Source organism: Saccopteryx bilineata, chromosome 6 (assembly GCF_036850765.1).
Source record: "Saccopteryx bilineata isolate mSacBil1 chromosome 6, mSacBil1_pri_phased_curated, whole genome shotgun sequence".
NCBI classification, from domain to species: domain Eukaryota; kingdom Metazoa; phylum Chordata; class Mammalia; order Chiroptera; family Emballonuridae; genus Saccopteryx; species Saccopteryx bilineata.
In genome coordinates, this window is record NC_089495.1 from 130,057,107 (window position 1) to 130,072,810 (window position 15,704).

General features: G+C 54.5%; 2 protein-coding genes across 5 annotated transcripts in view; one reads left to right on the forward strand and one right to left on the reverse strand.

The window, feature by feature from the left end:
• Positions 1-4,304: 4,304 nt before the first annotated feature.
• Positions 4,305-9,908, forward strand: CHPF2 (chondroitin polymerizing factor 2). Of its 2 annotated transcripts, XM_066237647.1 has the most exons (5): positions 4,305-5,730; positions 5,830-5,987; positions 6,439-7,003; positions 7,663-7,845; positions 8,456-9,908. In XM_066237647.1, exons 1-5 carry the CDS (start codon positions 5,725-5,727, stop codon positions 9,761-9,763), a joined length of 2,220 nt encoding a protein of 739 aa, XP_066093744.1. In that variant the 5' UTR covers positions 4,305-5,724; the 3' UTR covers positions 9,764-9,908. The 2 variants fall into 2 exon arrangements, with proteins under 2 accessions (XP_066093744.1, XP_066093743.1); XM_066237646.1 differs by having other exon boundaries at positions 4,305-5,987.
• A 124-nt stretch (positions 9,909-10,032) lies between these two features.
• The window catches only part of SMARCD3 (SWI/SNF related, matrix associated, actin dependent regulator of chromatin, subfamily d, member 3), a 30,009-nt gene continuing 24,337 nt past the window's right edge, over positions 10,033-15,704 (reverse strand). For all 3 annotated transcript variants that reach the window (XM_066237649.1, XM_066237650.1, XM_066237648.1), the window contains 11 exons: positions 14,261-14,303; positions 13,433-13,555; positions 13,226-13,348; positions 12,881-12,976; positions 12,623-12,724; positions 12,188-12,349; positions 11,299-11,396; positions 11,023-11,158; positions 10,624-10,746; positions 10,404-10,505; positions 10,033-10,188 (listed from right to left, as the gene is read on the reverse strand). In XM_066237649.1, the coding sequence (XP_066093746.1) occupies positions 10,135-10,188; positions 10,404-10,505; positions 10,624-10,746; positions 11,023-11,158; positions 11,299-11,396; positions 12,188-12,349; positions 12,623-12,724; positions 12,881-12,976; positions 13,226-13,348; positions 13,433-13,555; positions 14,261-14,303 (1,162 nt within the window). In that variant the 3' untranslated portion in view covers positions 10,033-10,134. The remainder of the gene's footprint in view (positions 10,189-10,403; positions 10,506-10,623; positions 10,747-11,022; positions 11,159-11,298; positions 11,397-12,187; positions 12,350-12,622; positions 12,725-12,880; positions 12,977-13,225; positions 13,349-13,432; positions 13,556-14,260; positions 14,304-15,704) is intronic.

Here is a 15,704-nt window from a genome sequence, read left to right on the forward strand (position 1 = left end):
ACTTTTCATCGCTACAACTTGCAAATCCCAAATTGTAGCCTCAATTCCAAGGCAGCCTCTTGGTAATCCCCGTTAACTTCGCCAGGCTCTTAACCAGCAGCGCCTCACCAATAGCGACGCAGCTGGAGGGAACCAAAGGAAGCTGTTACAACCCCCAGAAGCTTTTAAAAAATGAACTCACTCCTCCACCCATAGAACTAGTGGTCTCTTCCTCCAACCTGATGCTCCGATAGAACCTAACTACTTGTATTTCAGATAATCCGTCTGTTTCACACCTTCATACTTTTGAGCGTACTTTTTTCTAAAATGCCCACCACCAATTAAGTGCCCACTGTTTGTCAGATTCAGAGCTTGATGCTGTAGTAGCAATGGTGCCAAGTCATTCCCTAACCTCAGGGAGCTCACAATTAAGAAGGAACATTTAAAAGGTAAATAGAACTTGTGGTTTCGATCCCAAGTCAAAGCACATACGAGAATCAACCAATGAATGCATGAATAATGGAACAACAAATCAATGTCTCTATAAAATCAGTAAAAGTAAAATTAAAAATGTATATGTTAATAACAAAAAGAAGTAATCAGACCATGACATTTAGGGGGTAAATGCCTTAAAAGAAGTGACTGCTGGAGTTCCTAGGCGGTGACATCACTTCACATAGCTTAACCAAGAGCATGAATTCTGGGAGCAAACTGCCTGCATTCAAACCCCAGTGCTACCATTTACAGTGTGTGACCTTGGGCAAAATACATACTCTCTACTATAAAGTGAGAATGATGATGGTGTGGTTGTTAGAAGGATTAGAGTTTGGGTTTTTTTTTTTAAAGATTATATTTATTGATTTTAGAGAGAGGAGAGAGAGAGAAGGGAGGAGTGGAAAGCATCAACTCGTGAGTTGCTTCTCACATGTGCCTTGACCAGGCAAGCCCAGGGTTTAGAACCTGTGACCTCAGCATTACATATCAGTGCTTTATCCACTGCGCCACCACAGGTCAGGCTAGAGTTTAAGTCTTGTTAATTGGCTAATTATTACTTAGCCAGACTTCTGCTAGGCTTCCTTCTTGCCTTTTCTACTACTAGTACAATCCCTGCCTAAGTACACACTAGATATTTATATAATACATTTAACAAATACTATTGTAAGCATCTACTCTGGGCAGAAGCATTGTTTTAGGTAAAGAACACAGACAATAGTTGACTGCAAAGCCTTTCTTTACGAAGCAAAGAAGTTGTATATAGTGTGGATTACATAAAATCACTCTTCCGAGAACCTAACCTCCTGTCTATGTCTATGGGGAGCACTGTCTATGTCTCCCTCTCCCAGCCTCGTTAAAATGTGTGGTGACAGGCAGGTTACAGGTTATGGAGAACTAACATTTATTATGCTCTTTCATGTATGCAATTCCATGTAATCTCCCCAGCAGACCCTGCGGTGGGTATTATTACCATTTTACAGATTGGGAACAAGGGCACAGAGCTGTTAATAAAACAACACTGCTGGTAGGAGATGGTGGCAGGATTTGAGGCTGGAATTTTCTGGTTCCAGAACTCCAGCTCTGTAAATGGTTCAGGATAGCAACAGAAAGGCTATAACCAGTTACTTCTCTGAAGCCACCTGCACAGCAACCAACCATGTCCAGGAATTCCCATGAATCAACAGTTGCTGGACAGTCTTCCCTTAGCACGTAAGAGTGCCTTAGAAAGCTTGGCCACTTTGAAATTCTGCCATTCCCACAGGGTTTAAATATCTTGCAGAGAACAGATACGGGGATGAGGGTAGAAATGCGGAAGTGGGAGGGAGAGAGAGATGTGGGAAGAGAAGGACTGGCTACATAGTCAGTGCTGGAAGCAAGAAATTTGGTCTGGTGCCCTGGCCAGTTAGCTCAGTCAGTTGAGAGCACCATCCCAAAACAACAAGATTGCAGGTTCCATCCCCGATCAGGGCACACGTAGGAAGCAGCCAATGAGTGCATGACTAAGTGGAACAACAAATGAATGCTTTCCTTCCTCCTCCCCCCCTCTCCCTTCCTCTGTCTCTCTGAAAATAAAAATTAAAAAAAAAAAAAATTGGTCTGGACTCTTCATTTAAATATGAAGAAACTGAAACCCAAGGAAACATCTCATCCAGAATTACCTAGAAACTTTGTGAGAAGCTGTCACCTCTAGCCACATGTGGTTATAGAGCACTTGAAATGCGACTAGTTCGAATTGAGATAAGCTGTGTCAAATACACATCCAATTTCAAAGATTCCATTTTAAAAACAAACATCTTCTTTTTTTTTTTTTTTTTTTTTTCATTTCTCTGAAGCTGGAAACAGGGAGAGACAGTCAGACAGACTCCCGCATGCGCCGGACCGGGATCCACCCGGCACGCCCACCATGGGGCGACGCTCTGCCCACCAGGGGGGCGATGCTCTGCCCATCCTGGGCGTCGCCATGTTGCGACCAGAGCCACTCTAGCGCCTGAGGCAGAGGCCACAGAGCCATCCCCAGCGCCCGGGCCATCTTTGTTCCAATGGAGCCTTGGCTGCGGGAGGGGAAGAGAGAGAGAGACAGAGAGGAAAGCGCGGCGGAGGGGTGGAGAAGCAAATGGGCGCTTCTCCTGTGTGCCCTGGCCGGGAATCGAACCCGGGTCCTCCGCACAACAAACATCTTTTAATGACATCCCCCTTCCCTGTTTCTAGGTGATATAACTAACCACACACATAAATTTCAAAAGCTTTATCGCAGGCGTCGGGAATCTTTTTGGCTGAGAGAGTCATAAACGTCACATACACATATTTTAAAATGTAATTCCATGAGAGCCATACATATCCGTGTATGTTACGCATTATCCAATAAAAATTTGGTGTTGTCCTGGAGGACAGCTGTGATTGGCTCCAGCCACCCGCAACCATGAACATGAGCGGTAGGAAATGAATGGATTGTAATACATGAGAATGTTTTATATTTTTAACATTATTATTTTTTTTTTATTAAAGATTTGTCTGTGAGCCAGATGCAGCCATCAAAAGAGCCACATCTGGCTCATGAGCCATAGGTTCCCAACCCCTGCTTTATAGTGTCTTAACTCTAACAGAAGAAAATCCTTTCTAATAAAATGATGTTATTTCAGTATGCTAAAAATATTAGATGCTTATACCTATATGTGGGATCATCTTGAATATGACAGTGCAAATACTGGCAGAACACCATGAGTGACATTGCTGTCAAAGTACAATCTTCCTTCCATTAACATGAGTTACATTCCGTGAAAACTCAGCACATACTACAAACCTGCAAAATTACTTCATCTGTACATATAAAACACAGGCTCAAGGATCAGTGACTATGACTGGTTTCGTTTTTGTTTTTTCCTCCCAGGTACATGAATGTTTAGTATGACACTTGAAAGCCCTGTGGGACAGAATTCTTTCTTGTGTGACAATGTAAGATAGTACACATTGAACATTTCGGGCTCTTCTCCTCAACCACTGCACAACAAAGTTGCCCCCTAAGGATGAGCCGTCCTCGCTGGGAACCAGCTCTGGTTGTCTGAAGGCCTTACCTGCCTCCATCCAGGCAGCCTCCTATGGACTGTCTCCCCTCTCTCACCGGGCCTTAGCCGCCCTGGCCTTCTCAGGTCTCCTCTAAGGCCATCTCTTTCCTCTTTCCAGACCTCTCTTCACCCGGAAAACTCACTTTTTGTTTGGATAAGTTAGTAAAACTTTGTATCTCAGCATTCCCAGATTCCCGGTCTGGTTCTTCCTGACATGTTTTCCCATTGGATTCTACGTTTCTGCAACGGTACATAGGACAGTTTGAGATTTCTTCCTAAATTGATTACTTTGCTAGTCAGTGTGAGTTTAATGCCTGTCCCCGTCAAATCTCAACACCCCACCCCCAGCAGGGACCACGCCCACCTCGTCTAGCGCAGGTGTACTCAGCATCCACTAGGACGGCTTGGTACTTAGTAGGCACACAACAAACAGTGGTGAAAAAATTGAGGGGAGGATGGAGTTCCGAAGCCCATTGGGAGAAGGACGTCTAGGAGGCCGAAGCGTGATGATGGAGGGGGAAGGTATTTTTCTCCAGAGCAGATGGGAGTTGAGGTTGAAGATCTGGGGGGCACCTTACGGTCCACTCGGATTAGCGTCTGCAGCAGGCATGCTGGTTCCTGGGGGGCCGCTGGCTGGCCGACCATGTTAACCTCAAGCTGGCCTGCGGCACAGGAAAGAGGCGGGTCGACCATAGAGAGGGCACCGCACCGTGGAGCGAGCGGCCGGATTCGGTCACCATAGAGACGGGGACTGACAGCGAGCGGAAGAGGAAGGAGTGGACGGGGCTGTGAGGTGGCAGTGGCTGCAGCAGTGGAGCCGGCCCCTCGGCAGGGCACTGGTGTCTGTTCCTCCTTTCCTGCCCTTCCTCTGCGAACGGGCGACCGGGTCGCCGCTCCCCGGGAACGTGCTGGTCGCATCGGTGACATCCTTTACCCCTCCGCCCCTATCGCAGGGGTTCCCCCTGCGGGCCTCGGGGTGTCCCTGGTGGCCCTCCGCCCGCAGGCTCAGGCGAGGCTGTTCCTCCCCCCCCTCCCCCGGCGGAAGGACCTGACCTCGGGGTCTTTGCCCTCATCTCCCGGTCCCGCCCCAAACGAGCGGAGCCGAGTTTCCTCTCCCCACGACAGATCCGTGACGCAGCCGGGTTTACTTCTGTGTTGAGATGAACGGCTAAAAGTCGCTTGGAGCCTTCTTTCCAGGGCTAGAATTGGTCTGTGATCGCTGAGCGATAGAACCCATCCGCCGCCCACCGAGTCTCAGTCCGCCTTCCCAGGATCCCTGCGTTGCTTCTAGCTGCTTCTCGTTCTCCCGGTTTGGTTTTATTGGGGGGGGGGGTACCCGGGGCCCAGGGAACACCAGACACCGAATCGCTCTTACACAGCCCGAGTTACTTAAAGAGGGAGGTGGGCAGCCCCAGCCTCTCAGTATCTGGGATTGGGGGAGGATTGTCCTGCAAAATGGCTTCATTAGCCCCCGTACCCCTCTGATAGGCGCCCAGTGCCGAGTCACCCTATCTGCTTACTTCATTGGGGAGGGGGGGAGAACTTCCCTATGCCATGCCCGTGGCTCCTTATCACTCCTGACTGGTAGGTGGGGTTACTCAAGGCCTCCGTTTTCTTAACACTCAGGAGTGGAGTAGGAAGAGTCCGTGATTGCTTCCCCAGCAGCTCTTTCAGTAAATTGAATAAAACGTGCAGGGTCCCCAGTTGCTCTTGCTCTTGGGAAAGGCCTACAGAGGCAGCTCCTCTAGTTGGGGGCCCGTGTCCTGACAAAGCATGTGCTTTTCCCAGACTTCTTTATCAGTTACTGTTGGCTCTTGACTTAGTCTATGGATGTGTGTTGTTCTTCTTTGGGGCTTAGGTTTGGCAGGATTGAGTTTTGTTTCCTCCTGTTTGTACTGGCAGACAGACCATAAGCCATTCATGGGTGAAACTGATTCTAATGTTTGTTACCATTTGGACTGAGGGTTCGATCTGGCACTTGGACAACTGAAGGCCAGGCAGACAGGACTGTGAAGACGGGACAGTCCAGCCTCCTGGGGATGCTGGGCCTGGAGGCACACACACCTTGCTCTGTTGCTGACCTCGTTGACTCCAGGTTTCCTGGTTAAAACTGCAGGCCCCGGTGGTCTAGCAGCCATCAACCCACTGATCAGTCTTCGACGCTGGGCCTCGAGGTGGGCCTGCCACCATGCGAGTAAGCTCCCTGTTGGCTCTGCTGCGACCGGCCCTGCCCCTCATCCTGGGGCTCTCTCTGGGATGCAGCCTGAGCCTCTTGCGGGTTTCCTGGATCCAGGGTGAGGGAGAAGACCCTTGTGTAGAGGCTGTGGGAGAAGCAGGAGGACTGCAGAACCCTGACTCAGGAACTCGGCTCGACCAAAGCATTGAAGACTTCAAACCCCGGATTGTGCCCTACTACAGGGATCCCAACAAGCCATACAAGAAAGTGCTCAGGTGCGAGCCACATGCGTGCCTAGTCCCCTGACCCCGGCTAAATTGGCTGCTCTAAGTTGTCCTTGCCTCTGCCTCCACCAGCCATCTGTGTTAGTCTCCTTGGAGCAGTTGTTAGGTACCATTGTGATTTGTTCCTGTTTTTCCCCTCCTCCATCTAAGAAAATCTCACCCATTGGTATTACATTAGTGTTGGATGTGATGTTCTCCAAGAGGGTAGGAATAGCATCTATATACTTCATCTAAGCCATCATTAGTAGACCCCTTTCCAAATCAGTTCCAATGTCAGCTGTTCAGAGGATGCATCCTCCAGGTGCTAATTAATATCGATGAGGAAGTCCCTTGCTTCTCTTTCTCACCTCTACTCACTCATTCCGCAGGGCATGTGTATGCTAGACAAGCTGGGTTCCTAGGGATGTGAGAATTGACCTTCAACATGCTGGTCTCTCCACAGGACTCGGTATATCCAGACAGAGCTGGGCTCTCGGGAGCGGTTGCTGGTGGCTGTCCTGACTTCCCGGGCCACGCTATCCACTCTGGCTGTGGCTGTGAACCGCACAGTGGCCCACCACTTCCCTCGGTTACTCTACTTCATCGGGCAGCGGGGGGCCCGGGCTCCAATAGGGATGCAAGTGGTGTCTCATGGGGACGAGCGGCCAGCCTGGCTCATGTCAGAGACCCTGCGCCATCTTCACACCCACTTTGGGGCCGACTACGACTGGTTCTTCATCATGCAGGATGACACGTATGTGCAGGCCCCCCGCCTGGCAGCCCTTGCTGGACACCTCAGCATCAACCAAGACCTGTACTTGGGCCGGGCAGAGGAGTTCATTGGTGCCGGTGAGCAGGCCCGGTACTGCCACGGGGGCTTTGGCTACCTGTTGTCACGGAGTCTCCTGCTTCGGTTGCGGCCACATCTGGATGGCTGCCGGGGGGACATTCTCAGTGCCCGCCCTGATGAGTGGCTGGGCCGCTGCCTCATCGACTCGCTGGGTATCGGCTGTGTCTCGCAGCACCAGGTGACAGCCCTTTCGAGTCAGTCCCGGGCCCTGACAGCTGAGCAGTGACTGAGGGACTGGTCTCAGGCTGGGTGCTGCCAGCCCCTTCCCCACAGCACCTCGGGGCGGCTTCACAGACTCTGAATACCCCTCTCACTCCCCTGCTCCCTTCAGAACATCTTAGACCCTGGGGGGCTGTCAAAAGTGGCACCTTGTCAGAGAGACTCTGTGAGCAAGGCAGAAAGGTGGCCCCTGTTCATCAGTTCTCCCCACACCCCCGCCCCTCCCCTGAAGCACTCACAGTCGGGAACTCTGGGAATGATCTAGAAGTGTCCACTGTCCTGGAGAAGTGAGGCAGTCCCTGTCTTTGGGACTGGAGAGGAGCAGACGAAGCCAGCATCTTAGGAGTAGCTTTTGGCTCGTGGCGTTCGTTCTCTGGGGAAACAGTAGGGTTCTCTGGGGAAAAGGGCATCCTTAGTTGCCTACTGAACATTCTTTTCCCCCTCAAAATCTGGAGGTGAGAGTAAGGCCAAGGTTAAGGGGACGCTGGACCGAGCTCCCACTCCCTGAGTCCTTCCGCAGCAGTGGCAGCCATAGGGGTGAATGCTGGGTGTGGTCAAGGGCTTGGGACAGGCAGCCCTCTGTGTGTGGCACTGATTGGTCTAATTGGGTTCCTCTAGGGGCAGCAGTATCGCTCATTCGAACTGGCCAAAAATAGAGACCCTGAGAAGGAGGGGAGCTCAGCTTTCCTGAGTGCCTTTGCAGTGCACCCCGTCCCCGATGTGACCCTCATGTATCGGCTGCATAAGCGCTTTAGTGCTCTGGAGCTGGAGCTGGCGTACAGAGAGATCGAGCAGCTGCAGGTGAGCAGGCCCTAGCTGGAGGGGGCGGGCACATTGAGCGGGCAACCGATGGGGTGCTGGCAGGGTAGAAGGAGGCTGGTCTTACCTAAATTAAAGAGAGGAGGGGACTCTTGGGTCCAAGTTAGTCAGGCTCCTGGGAAGACTTGGGTGCAGTTAGAAGGGTTTGCAGGTGAACTGAGGACCGGAGCTCAGTGCAGTGCTCAGGATGGTTTTAGCTCCTCCCAGTAGCACCTCTACACCAAGGAGGCAACAACCCCAAAGCGCCCCAACTTCTAGCACTGCCCTTATAAAAAACCAAGGGTAGAAGAATATTCGAGTTGATTGTGGGGTTGCCAGAGGTGGATAGGTGGACACAAAGGGCCCATTCTCAGGAGGATGAGAGTACTTTGGGATGAGAGGGGGAGGCTGCCATAACGTCTCTCTGCCCACTGCCATTTGTGTACAGGGATGTGATTCACATGCCTGTGGCGTTTAGGACAAAGACTGTACAGGGAACTGTGTGATTAGCCAAGGAACACCCTGCTAAGTGGCAGGGCAGAGTCCAGAGCCCAGGACGGGTTGGGTCCTGAGGACTGCCTAGTTTGGCCCTAACGTGTCCTTCCTGCCCTAGGCTCAGATCCGGAACCTGACCATGCTGACCCCCGAAGGAGAGGCAGGGCTGAGCTGGCCTGTGGGGCTCCCGGCCCCGTTTACCCCACGCTCTCGGTTTGAGGTGCTGGGCTGGGACTACTTCACAGAGCAGCATACTTTCTCCTGCACTGACGGGGCGCCCAAGTGCCCGCTGCAAGGGGCCAGCCGCGCGGACGTAGGCGACGCTGTGGAGACGGCCCTGGAGCAGCTGAATCGGCGCTACCAGCCCCGCCTACGCTTCCAGAAGCAGCGGCTGCTCAATGGCTACCGGCGCTTTGACCCCGCGCGAGGCATGGAGTACACCCTGGACCTGCTGCTGGAGGCTGTGACGCAGCGCGGGCACCGGCGCACTCTGGCCCGCAGGGTCAGCCTGCTGCGGCCGCTGAGCCGGGTGGAAATCCTACCCATGCCCTATGTCACCGAGGCCACCCGTGTGCAGCTGGTGCTGCCACTCCTGGTGGCCGAAGCTGCTGCGGCGCCTGCGTTCCTCGAGGCTTTCGCGGCCAGTGTCTTGGAGCGGCGAGAGCATGCGCTGCTCACCCTGCTGCTGGTCTATGGGCCACGGGAAGGTGGCCGAGGGGCCCTGGACCCATTTCTCGGGGTGAAGGCTGCTATGGCCGAGCTGGAGCAACGGTACCCTGGGACGAGGCTAGCCTGGCTCGCTGTTCGGGCCGAGGCCCCTTCCCAGGTGCGGCTCATGGACGTGGTGTCTAAGAAGCATCCTGTGGACACGCTCTTCTTCCTCACCACCGTGTGGACCCGGCCCGGGCCGGAAGTGCTCAACCGCTGCCGCATGAATGCCATCTCCGGCTGGCAGGCCTTCTTCCCAGTGCACTTCCAGGAGTTCCATCCTGCCCTGGCCCCGCAGAAGCCTCCCCCAGAACCCCCCGAATCCGGCCCGGAACACCCCTCCCTTCCGGGCGCCGATCCTGCCCGGGGGGCTCCCGGCGGAGGCCGGTTCGACCGCCAGGCTTCCGCAGAGGGCTGCTTCTACAACGCTGACTACCTGGCGGCCCGCGCGCGGCTGGCCGCGGAACTGGCAGGCCAGGAGGAGGAGGAAGCCCTGGAGGGGCTGGAGGTGATGGATGTGTTCCTCCGGTTCTCAGGGCTCCACCTCTTCCGGGCCGTGGAGCCAGGCCTGGTGCAGAAGTTCTCCCTGCGCGACTGCAGCCCGCGGCTCAGCGAGGAGCTGTACCACCGCTGCCGCCTGGGCAACCTGGAGAGGCTGGCAGGCCGCGCCCAGCTTGCCCTGGCTCTGTTCGAGCAGGAGCAGGGCGCCAGCACCTAGCGCCCGGGTCTGTGTGCCCGGTGCCCCTCTCCGACTCAGCCCCTGGGGGATCAGGCAGGACGGACGGACAGATGGGGAGCTTGTGGCTGTATTATTTTTGTTGTTGTTGTTGTTGTTTTTAAACAAGAAAACGTGATTAAAAGTGTCTTCTGCCAAAGTGTTTTTAGGTCTGGGGAAACAGGAGGAGTGTGGAGGGGCGGGGCGTTTCCCCAGAGAGACCCACTGCCCCCCTTCCTCTCTCCCAGCTGCCAATGACCACACAGCTGCTCTCAGATGAACGACCTTTAATCCAGTCCCCACCACACTCAGGAGCAGGTGGGCGGGCAGGCGGCTGAGGGGTGCTGGCCGCAGGGCGCGGGGTGGGGGGTGTCCTAGGTGTTGCGCACCACCAGCGACTGCTCCAGCTCCTGCCTGCGCTGCTGGATCTTTAGAGAGATCAGAACAGGGGCCGAGGCACGGCACACTGGTGAGTGAGGGACAGCAGCCCCAGCCTAGCAGGGCCCACCCGCTTGGGGGAAGACCACCTGGGAGCAGGGAGGGTGAGGTGAGGAGCATGCTGGAGCAGAAGGGCACCGACGAGGCTGAGGAGGGAGGCTTCCCCAAGTGCAGAGGGGGCCTGAGCCCCGGGGCCCCTGCACACCTTGCAGTAGAAGTAGCGGCTGACGGCTTCCTGGGACCAGGGCTGGTGGTAGAACTCGGCCCGGCGCTCCTCCTCGGGGTTGCCTGCCACATCAGTCATCACCTGGGGGGGGGGAGCAGTGGGGTCAGCCCCCAGCCCAGACACCTCCAGCCCCCATTCCACCTTGACTATCTTTTGATATGCTTGTCTCCTATCCAGTGCTCCCCGAGACCTCCTTCACCTTGAGGTCCCGGCTCTGGGAGCAGAGCAGGTCTTGAATGTAGCCTTTGGGGTCTCTGGAAAAGCTTAGCATGAAGTCCCTCTGGATCTTGAGCTGGTTTATGGACTCAATCGTCTCATGGATCTACAGGTAGAAAGAAAGAAGCTTTCACCTGGGCAGAGTGAAAGCTTTCACCTGGGCAGATGTGGCAGTAGACAGGATGGAGGAGGGTGGCAAGTGAGGGAAGCACCGCTATGGTCTCTTTGAAAAACCGTCCCTTGGGCCCCTGGTCCCTGCAGTCCCAGGCAAGGGAGTGACTCATGTCCTTCCTCTCTCCATCCTCTCTCCACAGGCCCATGCTCGCATCTGCTCTGTCTATCCTCTGTCATGTGTGGGTGCAGCTCCGGGCTCGGGCCCCACCTTACTGTCCAGAGCGCTGATCTCCTGCTGGTTGGCGGTGGACAGCAGAAAGCTGCTCATCTGGCCCTTTAGTGGCTCCTCCACCTCCACATCAATGTCGTAGCACGCTGTCTTCTTCTGATCCGAGGGGTCCACACTGCCGGGAAATTCAGCTCTTGGTGTTCACCTGCCCCCACAGAGGCCACGGAGAGGGAGGGGGGTCCAGGGATGGGAGGGGCAGAGAGGGCAGGACACCACACACAATGTCCTGGTCCGAGGAGCATGCTGGGGCCTCACCTGATGACGTGGTTGATGACAATGGGGTCAGGGGGCAGTAGCAGAGCTGTTAGGCGCTGGGGGATCTCAGAAAACTTCAGCCGGGGACAATCGAAAATCTGAAGCGGAGGAGAAAGTCACTCTTTTGTGCCTGAAGGTAGCTTAACCAGAGTTCTTGAATCTTCATCTGGAAAGGCCGCAGGTGGCCAGGAGCAAGCCTCCTTCCTTGGGGTTCAGGAGGCCAGGACTAGGGGGCCTGCAGGTCAGCCTGCCAGGGGCAACATCCTGCTCCCCGCCCTTACTGTGCAGCCTGAGCAAGTTACTTAACAACTCAGACCTTGGTGTCTTCATCTCTAGAACAGGGAGTAACAAAAGCACCCTCTCTCAGGATTGTGGTGAGAATTTGGTGAGCTGGTTCCCATCAAGGGATCGGAACGTGCCTGCCCAATGGATGGTATGTGTACACATGCTCAATAAACAGCTGTTCTTTCTATTCCTCAGGTTTCTCTGCCGCATTTCTTCAAAATTCATTAACAGTAATCTCTACTATGATAGAATTTTTGTCAAACCCCTTTCATAGCCATTTGATTTTCCTAATTGCCCAGGGGGTCAGAGGGGACCAACTGAGGAACAAGGCCCAAAATGGCCAAGTAACTCACCTGGAGTCAACCCAGGACTAGAACCCAGGGAGTCCTACTCCTAGCACTAAGAATGACACATTCCCAACAGCTTTGTAGGGTCCCAGATCGTCCTGACATGCAATGACTAAAATGCAGCACAGAGCTGGCCTAGGACCCCAGTCTCTGGCCCCGAGACTGAAACTACAGCATCTGATACCTGGGAACCTAAAAGATCAGGGCACCTCCCCTCCTGGTGACTGCCTCCTCCGCACATCCCGGGTTCAGGGTACCTGCTGGAAATATTTGTCCCCATTGATGTACTCCTTGTCGTGTGAGTCCTGCAGCCGGTTGGTCTTCACGTACTGCCACAGGGCCTGGACGATGGCTGAGCGGCTCTGTGTGTGCAAGCCCAGCAACCGGGCCAGGCGGGGATCCAGCTTGAACTGGGGGGGCTGGGGAAAAGGTGACCATGAAAATCAGAGAGTGGGGAGAGTGCAGGTCCAGGCAGCTTGGGGCTGAGGTGGACAGGGGACAGGGGTGGTGGTGAGCGGGCTCCTCGGAAACATGCTTTTGGAGAAGGGGGGTAGGGAGGAGGATGGGGTCTCCCAGGATGCGGGATGTGGGATGCAGGATGTGTACCTTGGAGGCCTCAGCCCACCCTAAGAGAAAGGGTGTGGGGGGCCAAGGGCCTCGTGGTGTCTGTGGGGCAGGGGAGTGGCACAGACCTGGTAGTCCAGCATGAGGAGGAGCGTACAGCGCACACTCAGGTCCCCCGGCCTCTTCACCTGGAACCCGTCTGTCTCCTGAGTGGTGGGCGTCCGGTGCCACTGTCCAGGGGAGAGGAGCTGGGTCACGTCACTGGCCCATCTGGGCTTGTGGCTCGAGGGTGGTCCCTGGCGCAAATCTGTGCAGCCGAGGGGACTGCGGGACATGGGCCCATGGGAGGGTGATGATTCTAGGACAAGCAGGGTCTGGGTCCTTACCTCAACGAGGTGGTTGTCGGGGCCATAAAGGTCTTTGTCCAGCTCAATGACCAAACTCTTGAAGAAGGAGGAGAACTTGCGCTTCTGCTTGCTGGGCTGTGGGGGCAGAACAGGGACCGTGGGGGCAGAATAGGGACCGTGGGGGCAGAACGAATTGGGAGTGGGGGGCTGGTTGGGTAGGGCAGCATGGTTAGAAGCAGGCCTCTGCACCACGGATGTCTCTCTAGGCCACCCACCCCTGGTGAGGGCCGGCTCCCTGGCCCTCCGTGCAAACGTCTAGTTCTGTTCTTGGCCCGGCCCCGTACCCACCCCAGGACACTTGAAGAGACCTGGGCTGGGACGTACGTCATCCAAGAGCTTCCCTTCCACCCGCAGCTCCCAGGAGGCGATGCTGCCATCGGAGTCCTCAGCATCAGGCTTCGCAGGGTTAAAAGTATTGGAGATATAAAGTCGCAGCTTCCGCTTTTGCTGTAGGAATAGAGAGTCTCCCACCAAGTGTTCCATTCTGGGAGTGGTACCTAGAACCCCCTTCCTACCCCCACACCAGGGCACCTTCATAGGTCTCTTCAGAGCCTCCTGAATGTCCACCCGCTTCCGCATGATGGTCTGATCCAGTTTCCTCTCAAATGCCAGGAGGTCCATGTAAGCCTGGGACTCGGGGACCAGCTCCCGGATCTAGAAGAGGAGCAAGGCAGGGAACCAGGACCTCAGCCAATCTTGTAGGTGGAATGTGTGTATGTCATGTGATCCCAGGATACACAGAGATAGAGGGGAGCTGGCTGGTTCTGGGACTTGGAGCCTGAGAATGGGACCTCTCTCCAGGACTCTGTATCTAGCAGTGGCAGCTTCATGTGTAGGCATAAAAATTGCTTTTCCAGGTAGACCCCTGTATTTTGTCACCAAGGGAGGCCAGAGCCAGGGGCTGGTGACAAACTCCAGGGCTTCACCTCCTCCTATTGTCCTTTCCTTTGTCACACTGCCTCTGGGCTTTCCTTGGGTGTCTGCAAAGTGACTAGGGTCCTTAAGACACTTAGGGGATGTGGCTGATGGCCTCTATCCTGGTACCTCACTCAGTCACTCCAGCTGATATCTCAGCCATGCCAGCCCCTCTTCCTAGCTTGGTATGACACGGCATCCAGGCCCAGGATGCCACTACCCCTTAGGGTTCTATTCCTTCCCTCTGCCCACCCCTCCCTCTGGCCTGGGGAGCCTCATTTCTTAATTAGCTTTTTAAACAAAAAGTAAAAGTGACTGTGAGCTATGCAACTCTGTTCCTCAGGGGAGAGGGGAGGCAAATAAGGCGGGGTGAGGGTGGTGGGGAGAGGAGGTGGAGCAGCAAGGGGTGGGGGTGGGCTGGGGGCTGCTGTGGAAGGCACTCACCCTTTGAGGGAGGATTTTGTCAGCCATCTTCCTCCTCTTGGCACTGTACATTTTTTAAAGAAAAAACCAGGTTACCATGGCGACAGATCTGGGAGTAACGAGGCCACCTGCTAAATTATCCCGACATCTCCGCCCGCCCGGCTGGGGTTCCACAGCCCACTCCTCTGCCCACCCAAGAGGTTATGACAGCGGTGTGTGGTATCGGTGCTTCGTTTCCTTGTGGGGAGCAGAGGTGACACTGTCCTCTTTTTGGCCTGGGCCCCCCCTTCTGCCTCACCACATCCTCAGGGCCAGACAAATGTTGACTTAGGAGGGGCAGGGTGGGGGAGCTGCAGAAGTGCTTAGGGAGAGCTGGGACGGAGGGGGGGACAGAGGAGAGGGAGGACCGCTCCTAAAGACCTGCCTGTGCTAAGCTGGGGTGCATTGTCCAAGGGAAGGGAGCCAAACCCCTGACCCCAACCCCTGGAGCAGGAGGTGATGGTATGAAACCGGTGAGGACTGCACCCCTGCCACCCTGCGCTTGGAAGGAGACACTTATAGGCAGAGGGTGCTCATGCCTACGAGCAGGGCCCAGGAACACCCAAAGAGACCCAGGGAGAGAGGAAAGGTGGGGTGTTTCCTGTGGGACACGACTTCGGGCTGGACTTGGACTCTTCTTGACATGCTTGCTGCTTCTGACTCCCAAAAAGCACCCCAGGAAATCCTTGGCAAGTTAAGATTAGAGCAAAAAGATGGCTCTGTACTGCCCCCACGTGGTGTTCTCACCCACTACCCCTCCCTGTCCAAAAATGTATTTGGGAGCTAGGTAAGCAGCATTCATTCAAGGTCTGATTTGTTTTGAACAAATTATCTATATGAAACTCCCCATTTACACAGAATAAATCAGAGACTTGGTAACTGTATAACAGAACAATTCATTTTGCAAAAGAATTCATCATAGGATTCCCATAAACGGAATTTTCCTTGATGTGTAAAAAATATTTAATGATGAGGTAAAAATCCATATGACACAGTTTATAGGACTCCATCCAGTGAGCAAAGGAAAGCATGTGTGTCTGGCTAAAAAGTGTGACCCAAAGGGTCTCTCTTTTGTCAGGCACCAGCAGGGGTTTTGGGGGTGCCACCAGCTGGCTCCAACAAGGAAATGGGCTGGCCCCTGGTGGCTTGGGGGAGGACCTTGTCCAAAGGACAGATGATGACAGTCCTTCAACCTTTGAGTGCCTAAGAATCTCCTGAAGATACGAGTGGGCAGAAGACCCCCACTCACCTACCCACTCACACAAGGCAAATTCCCAAGCTCCATCCCCACCCATGGCCAGGGATTCCGATTCCTAAGATCTGGCGTGGGGCGTTTAAATAGTCATGCCGGGGAATTCTGGGGAAGGTGCAGTGGACAAGCACACTTTGAGAAACGCAGTCTCAAAGCTTTGCTCTGAGTCCTGCT